We start from the raw sequence: 12,049 nt of genomic DNA, 5'->3' as shown, positions 1-12,049 counted from the left end.
TATTCCCCATCTAATTAGGGCCAACAATAACGTGATTCTTTCTAGTGGAATTTGGAAAAGTAGTATGAAAGTTTTTTAGTGAAGCGCTTCATACTTATTGCTAAATCTTATTCTTCATATATTTTAATTTTTTTTATTATTTGAAAAGTTTTTTATTAGGTCTTAGACTGAATTTAGATAGTGATATATTTTCAGATATTTTATAAATAATAGTGAAAAAATAATGTATAATATTGAATAATAATAAATAGTAATAAAAAATAAATAAATAATAGAAAAATATTCTAAATTCTCAGTAGCGAAACTAAGCCTAAAGACCTGTCTCTCTCTCTCTCGGACCCCCACACAGGAGAATATATATCTGAGAAACCCAAACTCAGTGGGTGGAGAAAAAGCTAACCTCGATCCTCTATATATATGACAGTCCCAAAGCCAAGCTCCTCATATCGCACCAATCATATTCTCTCAAGGGCCACTTGCTTAAATCCTCTTTCGAATAGTATAGCTAGCTACCAGCTAGCCTTTCTTTCTTATAAATTCTATCAGCTTCCTGATCTTAGCTTAAGGAAGTGATCTGAGGGGATGGAGGAGATCAGTAAGCAGGGAGCAGGTCAACCAAGAGATCAGACTGACCAGGAGAAATTATTGGTTTATGATTCATCTGTGGATCATAAAGGAAAAGTGCCTCTTCGGGCTTCCACTGGTGTTTGGAAGGCCTCCAGGTTTATTATTGGTAAGGAATACGAATCGCTATTAATGCATGTCACAGATCAATAACACCCTGCATGCTGCTAGCTAGTTATATCCAGAACTGCATGCATGTGTTCAGGTGGAGGAAAAATCCTTCTAAATTTTCAATATCTTCCCTCATCCCAATACTTATACTTGCAGGCAACCAGAGTATTAATTAATTAATTAGTCACTTGTATGCACCCTTCCTAATTATATATATACATGATCATATGCTGAAGGCTCAAACTACAGGAACGGGGAAACATATATAAAAACTGAACGCTCTTATCTCTCTTTTTTTATCAAACATTGGCATACAAGATATATCTTTATACTTATCTTTCTTCAACATGCATGCAGACTTGCTTCTTCTTTCTGTTTTTTTGGCTGCAATGATCCAAGGACCAGCTGGTATATATAGCATGTTCATTTAATATGCATATATAAGATTAGCTGAGTCTTTGTTTCGGGTTTTTATAAGGAACCTGCGCCTATATATATCGCATGGAGGTAGTTAGCTAGGCGTGAGAACTACGCCGATATGTCAGTCCATTCTGAAAGGAACAAAAAAATCGCAATAATGATTTGACATGTGGGGCCTGAGAACGCTTTCGTATCAGAAAAGTCTCCACAAATAGTTTTTTAATATTAAACCGCATGAGAGATACATATGTAGTCTTAGGCGTTAGATGAAATAATCGATCCGATATGTACATGTATTCAAGTTCCTCCTGTCAATATGACTGACATGTATTAAACCATGAAAGTTTGACAGAGATATTTATTTTGTTAGGTATAAATATTGGGATGTACGTATAAATATCGGTGACCAAGTTTAATTTAGATTCGCATAATGTTTTTGACGTTATATACTCGAGTAGTAGGTTGTCGTGTAAGGCAGTACATGAGTACCGCGATACTGTGGAGGGACCACTGCAGCAACTTGGACGGACAGTGCTCCCCAATATAATGCACCCTCTCGCATTATGTACAAAAGCATTGCGGCTGAGACTAACGTTTTAACTAGATCTGGACCTGTTTCGAGAGTTCTAATTCAACGTCGATTCATATCACAACATGACCCTTAGCTAGTCAATTAGCTACGAATCCTCAACTTTCAATTCGTTCTTAAGATCTCGTTTGCATTCAAATCCACCTTAATTTATCTCAACTCATCTCATCTCATTATTACAATTTTTTTAAATTCTCACACAAAATATAATAAACAATTTAATTTTTTTAAATTTCAAAATAATTTTTTCAAATTTCTATACAAAATATAATAAATAATTTAACTTATATTTTACTATTCACAAACCATCTCAACCCAACTCCCAACTCTAAAATCTAAACCACTCTTTTGTGAGCAGAAAAGTATCAATCCTTCGTCATCATTTTGCACGTCTGCAACAAATATACGATAAAACCGGCCTTCCAGGTGGTAGATCGGCCCTACCACTTTTTGAGGTCAAAAAGAAAAAAAAAAGAAGTTAGTTTATTGTCTTGATTTAACGAGTAAATGAAATGATGCTCTTTTTGAAAGGTTTAAATCTCGGCAGAGGGACCAAAATAGACATCGAAAAGAGCAATCATGAGCATTTTAATTTGTAACATGCATGTGACGGAGGCCGATACATGAAGGCTAATTATCTTTAACTAAATTAATTTTGTGACTGTGTTTGATCATTTGGGCAGCAATCGAGTTCAGTGAGAGATTGAGTTACTTTGGAATTGCAACCAGCTTGATCCTTTACCTCAGCAAAGTAATTCATCAAGACCTAGAGACAGCAGCCAAGAACGTGAACTACTGGTCTGGTGTTACTACTTTGATGCCACTGTTGGGAGGGTTCATAGCTGATGCTTACTTAGGCCGATTCTCGACAGTGCTCGTGTCAACCATCATCTATCTCATGGTAATTTTCGTTTAAATCTAAAGACCGGATTAGTCTAAAAATTTTGTACATTTCAGGATCTTAGACTGACAAAATTCTGTGCTTGATATTGACATACTGCAGGGTCTGATCCTCCTGACGTTGTCTTGGTTCATGCCAGGCTTAAAGGCTTGTGAGACTGATATGTGCATAAAGCCTAGGAAGGTTCACGAGGTGGCTTTTTTCCTTGCCATTTACATGATCTCAGTTGGAACTGGAGGGCATAAACCCTCTTTGGAGAGCTTTGGAGCGGACCAGTTCGATGATGATCACACTGAAGAAAGAAGACAGAAGATGACGTACTTCAACTGGTGGAACTTTGCCCTTTGTGCTGGAGTTCTACTTGGTGTGACTGTGATTGTGTACGTGCAAGACCATGTGAACTGGGGTGCTTCATATATCATACTCACGGTAGTCATGGCAGTGTCGTTGGTTATATTCGTCATAGGAAGGCCATTTTATCGTTACAGACATTCAACAGGAAGCCCCTTGACGCCATTGTTGCAAGTTCTTGTAGCAGCCATACGCAAGAGAAATCTTCCTTATCCTTCCAGTCTTGCTCAATTGTTTGAAGTTCCCAAGGCCGAGAAAACCAAAGGGAGATTCCTGTGTCACACAAACAAACTCAAGTAAGCATGTCAACCACTAATTTTAAGTAATTGAACATAAATTATCCTTATAATCAGACAGCAGGATGAAAAAGTACTAAGATCGATACACCAGAGATTGAGATGAACAATTTTTCTGGGTTATGTATTTCAGATTTCTTGACAAAGCAGCTGTTCTTGAAGACAAGGATAATCCAGCTGAGAAGCAGAGCCCTTGGAAACTTGCGACCGTGACAAAGGTTGAGGAGTTGAAGCTAGTTCTGAACATGATCCCCATATGGCTCGCTACTTTGCCATTTGGAATTTGTATAGCACAAGGCACCACCTTTTTTATCAAACAAGGTGCTATACTAAACCGAAAGATTGGAAATGGTTTTGAGCTACCCCCGGCCTCAATTTACGCCGTTGCTGCCATTGGAATGATTGTCTCTGTCACTATCTACGAGAAAATCCTCGTTCCCACTCTAAGAAAGGCAACAGGAAACGAGCGAGGCATCACTATCCTACAGAGGATTGGCATTGGAATGCTATTCTCCATTCTTGTAATGGTAGTTGCAGCTCTTGTTGAGAAGAAAAGGCTAGGCGTAGTGGAGAATGACCCCAGAAAGAGTTCACTTTCCATGAGTGTTTTCTGGTTGGTTCCCCAATTTCTCATCCTCGGTATTGGAGATGGATTTGCTCTAGTGGGCTTGCAGGAGTATTTTTATGAACAAGTCCCAGACTCTATGAGGAGCTTAGGCATTGCATTTTACCTAAGTGTGATAGGAGCTGCAAACTTCGTGAGTAGTTGGTTGATAACCATTGTTGGACGTTTAACCAAGAAGGATGGACACGGTTGGTTTGGTAAAGATTTGAATACTAGCCGTTTGGACAAATTCTATTGGCTGTTGGCTGGAATTTCTGCTGTGAACATGCTCTTTTTTGTGTTCTTGGCTCGAAGGTATTCTTACAAAAATGTGCAGAGGGTGGCTGTGGCAGACTGCAATATTGAAGGCGATGATGATGCCATGGTATAGGTAGTATATCTTTTCAGGAAGGAGCAATAGAACTGCAACTAGCTTAATGCCTAAATATTTAAAGGATGATCAAACTAAGAAAAAAAAAAATGTACTCTTAGAAGTTAGAAATGCAATTCTGATTGAAGTTTGTGTAAGCATATGTTTCAGTTCATAGTTTTCCATGTAATTAACAAAGGCAAACCATGTTAACATCATGCTAAAGCATCATCATTTACATGAGATCCAACTATTTGTGTTTGTTTCGTTGCAGAAAAACAATTTCGGACTGTCAAATTGGAAAAAGTTTCTTACGAAGCAAATTATAACACTGAAGTTCAGTAATATATAATATATATATATATATAATATTATATATAATGGCTGATCATGCGATTACAATTTCTTTAGGGAAATTTCAGTAATAACCAGAAGATCAATGCAGTAAACAGAAGGTTTTCTGTTGGATAGATCATCTTCTAATTAAGAAATTATATTATTTATTGAAAAAAATATTTTAGATCATGGCTGATTAAAATGTGACTGGGACTCTAGGAGTTAAAAAAAAAATGAATCAAGAGAAAATGAAAAGTTATCCTGGCCTTTTACATTTTACCTTTGCATACATACATACAAAGAAAGAAATTGCAAATAGATCAGAACAAATCAGACATGATTACAAAGAATAAGGCTATGTTTAGTTACTCGCTTCAAACCATTTCACTACTATTTACAAATTATTTATTACTTTTTTATTATTTTTTTACTACTATTCACAAATAAGATCAACATTGAAACTAGCCTTAAGAGATATTAATTGAACCAGCTTTAAATGCCTGCAAACTGGTGCTGATTGGCATACTTTCATTTTTTTGGGAAAAAAATTAGTAATTGCATCAAAAGTAAGAATATATTTTCCAAACGATTTCGGTGACATGGCAACCCTTTTTTAGCTCAGTTAGGGTTCCTTCGGTTTGTGTGACGTGAGCCACTATGATCGTCGTCGTGGGCCTTCTTGGCCCCCAGGTGACAGCTGGACGACTGCGAACCTTTGCTAAAATGGTTGCACAATCACACCAACCTTTACTAGAGGTTGAAATCCCTTTGCGGCCTTCTAAGATCATCGATGGTGAAGTTTGTGTAATATTTTCTAGGGACGAGATTGATCATTCGGCAATTCCCTTTAAGTGTTTGATGGTATTGAAATTCTTGTGACAACGCCCAATGTTAGATGCCATATGATCTTTTATACATAACCATTGAGGGCTGGAGTCCCAGCCTATTGTCTCTTCCATATGCAGACCCCGCAACATCTTCATACGCCTATCCAACGAAGCAGATTTCTTGAAGGCACTTTCAAGGGAAGCCACAGACGTTGATGGAGTGCCCTACCGTGCCTTTCACTAGCATCCTAATTTTAAAGAAGATAACGAGCCGTCATTGGTGCTATAGGAAGGTTCTTACACTCGGATAACACGACGAAGTGTGCCACTTGAACTGACTAGGCTCGGGTGTGCATCGAAATGGATGCAGCTATGGAACCTCTCCAGGGGCTCTAGATCGGAACCCCACATAAACCATCAAGTTTGTATATTGAGGTTGTGTATGAGACGTTACTGACTTATTGTGGAATGTGCAATAATCAAGGCCATAATGCAAAAACCTGTAAATGGAAGGAAGGAAGAAACACTGAGTTAGAAGCAAAAAACAAAGAAGGGGAGCAACCGAAGAAGATCTAGGTTAAAAAAACATAAGAGCACGATGGAAAACGGAATGTGGAGGAACATAATATGGGCTCGAATGGCATAAAAGGGCAGCCAGAATCCGATCCTAAGGAGGGGAGTGATCAAGCGGGACCGAGCAATATGTCTGGAGAGGAGAACATGGATCAAAATGTGGAGGCACATTTGCACAAGGATGGGGAGCGAGAGGCCCCGCCTTTGAATGTGGTGGATGCAGAGAGTATGGAATTGGTAGACATAGAGGAGTGTGAGGTTGATGCTCGGGTACAGGGAGAAAAGGAGGTCAAGAGTGGTTATGATGCCCCGACTCCCACGTACGGAAACACGGGAATCGTGACGTCGGGATGATGATAACACGGTCATGCATCTTAACGATAAGTGATCAAGTGTGTGCAACATGCAAAAGTGCACAACAAAAGTCGCAGCGGTTAATATAAATAAGTCAACTAAGTACCAGAAATTTAAATACAAATATCCAAAATAAATTACCTTTAAAAAATGTTATACAGTTATCCCAAAATATTACAAAGGGAAAATACATAGACGAGTGATAAAACAAATCTCGATACACGAGAGCAACCCCAGATTACTTCTCCAACGGAGCCAAAGCCTAAGGCTCATCATCCTCATCTGCATCAAAATTTACGATACCATAAAACGGTACCGCAAGTAAGTAAAAATCCAAACAACCCTCGAGATAAAAACACATTAATACAACCAACTAACAGATCCCAAAACCTTATTTTTCTCGAAAATGATTATTTTCCAACACACGCCAAAAACGTCATTTGACCATAAACACGCCATGAATAATATCCATTATTTTCTCAGAAAATGTGCTCGTAACCATTAAATCATAAACCGACAACAAAATTATTTATCGAACACTGTAGGCGGGAATCGCAGGCGGGACTCTACCACCATCTCTGCTTACCACCATCCCTACAGTTTCTTTTCACACAAGAGGTACTTATCAGAGTACTGTAGGTGGGAATCACAGGCGGGACTTTACCACCATCCCTACCGCGTGCACCGTAGGCGGGAATCACAGGCAAGACTACACTACCATCCCTGCTTACCACCATCCCTACCGCATGCACCGTAGGCGGGAATCACAGGCGGGACTATACCACCATCCCTACAGTCTCTTTTCCTTTCTCTCAAACCAGTCAATTTAATCATTTCAAACATACTCAAAATCATTTCTCATATGAAAACCCAGTTTTCAAATAAACACATGAACATGTATGCAATCATGCGAAAACTCAGTTTTCAATTACAAACATGAACATGCGTGCAAATGCAATGAACAATACGCAACACCGATATCCAACAACCAACAAATGTCAACACAATCCAATCACACAAACAACTTCATTATCCAATCCATCCTACCCCTTACTCCTTGGACTCAGTCCGGCATAACCAACCAGTTCACAAATAAAATGAGTGAGTGCAAAAATACATTTAAATCATGAAAGTTCTTTGAAAAAATACTTACAGCGCTATATAATAATTTTTGAAGAATCACGGAGCTGCAAGAAGTGGCAACACAACTATAGAATAGTGCAAAATGCACTGTGGCCGTGGGTCTTAAAAACCCACTTTTGAACGGGAACAAATCAAGACCTGAGATTGATAGGGAAGGACTTAGGGATGTCGGTGAAGCCAATGGTGGTGGTGGTTGGCCGTGGATTGCGGCGTAGAGGGTGGTGGTCGAAGGCTAAAATGCCCAAAACAAAAATGTTGATGAATGTGTCACTGATGGTAGATCGGGGCTGAGGATGGGTGCATTAGGTTGCTAGGAGGTTGATGATGAAGTGGTGAAAAAATAGTGGCCGGAGGTGGTGCGACAGCGATGCTCGAACCCAAGAGGTGCTGCGGCTTTGTGTCGTGCTTGGGGACAAACGGCGGCGCGAGAGAGGCTGGGATTGAAGAGGGGTGGTCGCCGGTTGGAGGGAAAGGGAAGGAGGGGCGGTGTCGGTCACGGCTGCGTGCGGCGGTGGGCTGGGTGGAGAAGAAGATAAACGCACGGGGAGAGGGAGAGAGGGACGTCGCGCGCGGGAGAGAAGCAGGGGAGAAAAAGAAAAAATGAAGGAAAAGAAAAGAGAAGAAGAAAAGAAAAATAGGAAAAGAAAAATGGAAGAAAAGAAATTAGGTCCAATCCTCACATCTTGGGTCACAAAAATGATCAAACGAAAAAGATTTCAAAACAGCAAGTCAATTAAAATAATTTAAACGTAATGATTAAATGAAAATAAAATAATTAAATCCAACAATAAACTAATTTAAAATAAAGAGCAATTTAAATAATGAACAATTATTAATAACAAGAAAACACATTGAATTAATAATTAAAAAATCTTAAAATAATATAACGTAAATCATCTAAAATTTAAAACAAGAAAGCTCATAATCTTAATAAATGAAATAATTTACTTAGTCAAAATACACGTAAATACGGGATATCATAGTGGCAACCAACCAACAGAAGCAACTGTGGTAAAGGAGGTTACTATGGCAGCGGAACCAATGCATAACGAGGTCGGCCCCTTGCACACTTTACCAGTACACGATGTTGACTAGTCTCATACCATTCAAGATGTTGCTCAGCATGTGGATAATTAGGTTGAGGAGATGGAGGGTGTTGTGGAGAGTGACTCAGATGGTGGTGAGGGGGTGTAGTTGAGTGAGGAGCATGGGAAGGAAGACAATGGGTTACGTGAGAATGAGGCTCTTTTGCATGGTGGTGATTCTTCTGAAAGTGAATGTGAGGGTACGGAACATTTGGAGAAATTAAAGGATTGTCTTTTAGATAATGACTCTCAGATCATAAAGGATAAAGGCAAGAAAGTCCAAACAGTAAGAAGCTCTACTATGGTTCCCAGCAAGCCCTTATGTTTGAATTTATGATGTGCAAGCCTTTGTTTTGGAATATCCGCAACTTGGGCACATCAAGAAGGAGATTACGTAAGTTAGTGAAAAGAAAGAGGCTCAATTTCATCATGTTGGTAGAATCTTTTGGTAATGAGTCCAAGATGGATGCTTTAAAGAACACACTGCATCTTAGGGACTGCTTCTCTAATCAGAGTAATGGAGGGAAGATTTGGTTGTGATACCCCGTATTTACGTGTATTTTAACTAAGTAATTATTGCATTTTTTAAGATTATGGGCTTTCTTATTTTAAATTTTATTTGATTTATGTGGTATTATTTTAATATTTTTAATTGTTAATTCAATGTGTTTTCTTGTTATTAATTATTGTTCATTATTTAAATTTCTCTTTATTTTAAATTAGTTTATTGTTAGATTTAATTATTTTATTTTATTTTTATTTAGTCACTACGTTTAAATTATTTTATTTAACTTGCCGTTTTGAAATTATTTTCGTTTGATCATTTTTGTGATCGAAGTTGTGAGAACTGGACTTCATTTATTTCTCTCACTTTTTCTTTTTTCCTTTTTTTCTTTTCCTTCTTCTTTTCTTTTTCCCCTGCTTTTTTCCTCCCACATGCGTTTTTCCTCCCGCACGCGAAGCTCTCCTCCCCTCTCTTCCCATCCATTTTTTCGACCACCCATAAGCCATCGTGTGCCTCCAGTTGCCATCATCGCCCCTCCCATTTTCTTCCCCTCATGTCGGCGACCTTCCCCCTCCATTTTCAGCTCCTCCCTCGCCGCCGTTAGCCTCCACGCAAGGCTTCAAGCCACGCAGTCTTTATGTTTCAGAGCCACCGTGGCACCACCTTTGGCCACCATTCTTTCACCACCTCACCGACGACCTCCCAACTACCTAACCCACCCATCCTCAACTCCGATCCGCCACCCTTGAAGCCCCTCCATTTTCATTTTCAATTTGGGTATTTTAGCTTCCAACCGCCACCCAAGGCCAACGACCACCACCACTAGCCTCACCAACACCTCTAAACTCTTACCTAGCCAGCCCAAGTCTTTGTTTGTCCCCGTTCAAAATCTAGCATTTTGAGACCCACGACCATAGTGCAATTTGCATTGTTGCGTGGCTGTGTCGCCACCTCTTGCACCTCCCTGATCATTCGAAAATTATATTTTAGTACTGTAAGTAATTTTCTAAAAATTTCTTGAAATTTAAATATATATTTGCGCTAACAATCTTCTGCAGTCTGGTTGGTTGTGCCGGATATTGAGTACGAGGAGTATGGAGGTCAGTTGGTGTGACGATGGTTGTCTATTTAATTGAATTATGTGTGCTTACATTTATGTTGTGTTTGGCATCTTGGCATTTATTGCATCATTTCATGCATGCTCATGTGTTGTGAATGAGAACTGGGTTTTCATGTGAGAGATGATTTTGGGTATGTTTGAAATAATTGGATTGCATGGTTTGAGAGAGGATAAAGAGACTGTATGGATGGTGGTAAGCAGGGACTGTTGTAGAGTCCCGCCTGTGATTCCCGTATACGATGCATGCGGTAGGGATGGTAGTAGTCCCGCCTGCGATTCTCGCCTACAGTGCGAGTTGTAGGAGTGGTGGTAAGCAGAGATGGTGGTAGTCCCGCCTGTGATTCCCGCCTACAGTGCACGCGGTAGAGATGGTGGTAAGCAAAGATGGTGGTAGTCCCGCCTGTGATTCCCGCCTACAGTGCTTTGATAGGTACTTCTTGTGCAGAAAGGAACTGTAGGGATGGTGGTAAGTAGTAATGTTGGTAGAATCTCTCCTACGATTCCAGCCTACGGTGCACGCGGTAGGAATCGTGGTAAGCAATGATGGTGGTAGTCACGCCTGCGATTCTGCCTACAGCGCGAGCTGTATGGATGGTGGTAAGCAGAGATGGTGGTAATACCGCCTATAATTCCCGCCTGTGATTCCCGCCTACAGTATCCGACAAATGATTATGTTGAGTCATTTTTCAGGAAAATGGCGGGTATAATTTAATGGTTACGAGCATCATTTTCTAGGAAAATGGTTGGTTTATGTTTGGGTCATTTTCTGGAAAAATAACAGATATTATTCATGGCGTATTTTGGGTCAAATGGAACTTTTGGCTTGCGTTGGAAAATAATCATTTTCGGAGAAAATGAGGGTTTTGGGTCACATTCGTGTTTCTTCATGTGTATGAATATTTGTTGGTTGCATTGATGCATTTATATCTCTTGGGTTGCTTGGTTGATTACTTGCTGAGACTCATAATCTCACGGTATTCAATACCCTGTGGTACCGTTTTATGGTACCGTAGATTTTGATGCACATGAGGACAGAGAGCCTGAGGATTCGTCTCCGCCAAAGAAGTGATTTGGGATCACTTGCTCGAGTATTGGAATTTGTCTCCCACTTTTTGGCTATGTATTTGGGTTGTATTATATTTATATTTATATTGGGTAATTGTATAACTTTTTAAAGACATTTTAATTTGGAAATTTGTATTTAAATTTATGGTACTCAGTTGGCTAACTTTTAATTAACTGATGTGACTTTTGTTGTGCACTTTTTGCATGTTACACACACTTGAGCACTTATCATTAGGATGCGTGACTCGTGTTGTCATCATCCCAACGTCACGATTCTCACTTTTCCGTTCGTGGGAGTTAGGGCGTCACATTGGCTGTTTTGGGGGAACAGATTGCAGGTTTCGATTTTGAATTGTAGCTCTCAACATGTTACGGTTTCCTTTTTATATGAGAACAAGCAATTTTATATTTCACTACTATATGCTAATTGCACTTATCAATAACGCGGGGAGCTTTGGCTGCTTTTACAACAGGATATACCGATGGATGCTCATTGGCTATGCCTGAGTGATTTTAATATTATTCGAGGTGATGAAGAGAGACGTGGGGGAAGACCTCATTCGAGGGTGGCGATGGAGGAATTTAATGATTTCATAGATCATTGTGGTCTGTGAGAAATGAAGTCCTCTAGTAGTAAATTTTCTTAGTGCAATGGTCAGGATGGTTTGGGTAGAAGTTGGTCGAAGTTAGACAAATGCTTGATGAATTCGATGGCAACCAAAATGTTACCGAATGTTGTGTTGAGTTATTTACCAAGGACAACATCGGATCATGC

The 12,049-nt window shown here is 39.5% G+C and overlaps 1 protein-coding gene across 1 annotated transcript; it reads left to right on the top strand.

Annotated features, from left to right (window-relative positions):
• Positions 1–404: 404 nt before the first annotated feature.
• LOC121266214 (protein NRT1/ PTR FAMILY 5.6-like) lies at positions 405–4,607 on the top strand. Its single transcript, XM_041169985.1, has 4 exons — positions 405–733; positions 2,428–2,645; positions 2,748–3,292; positions 3,426–4,607. The coding sequence occupies exons 1-4, from the start codon at positions 583–585 to the stop codon at positions 4,285–4,287; spliced, it is 1,776 nt and encodes a 591-aa protein (XP_041025919.1). The 5' UTR covers positions 405–582; the 3' UTR covers positions 4,288–4,607.
• Positions 4,608–12,049: the final 7,442 nt, after the last annotated feature.

This window comes from Juglans microcarpa x Juglans regia, chromosome 5D (assembly GCF_004785595.1).
Source record: "Juglans microcarpa x Juglans regia isolate MS1-56 chromosome 5D, Jm3101_v1.0, whole genome shotgun sequence".
Taxonomy (NCBI): domain Eukaryota; kingdom Viridiplantae; phylum Streptophyta; class Magnoliopsida; order Fagales; family Juglandaceae; genus Juglans; species Juglans microcarpa x Juglans regia.
This window is presented reverse-complemented; position numbering and strand designations above follow the sequence as displayed.

Coding starts and splice junctions, on each gene's coding strand:
- LOC121266214 (XM_041169985.1), top strand. CDS start 583: ATGGAGGAGATCAGTAAGCAGGGAGCAGGTCAACCAAGAGATCAGACT. Junction 2,646..2,747: donor CAACCATCATCTATCTCATG/GTAATTTTCGTT, acceptor GACATACTGCAG/GGTCTGATCCTCCTGACGTT. Junction 3,293..3,425: donor TGTCACACAAACAAACTCAA/GTAAGCATGTCA, acceptor TATGTATTTCAG/ATTTCTTGACAAAGCAGCTG.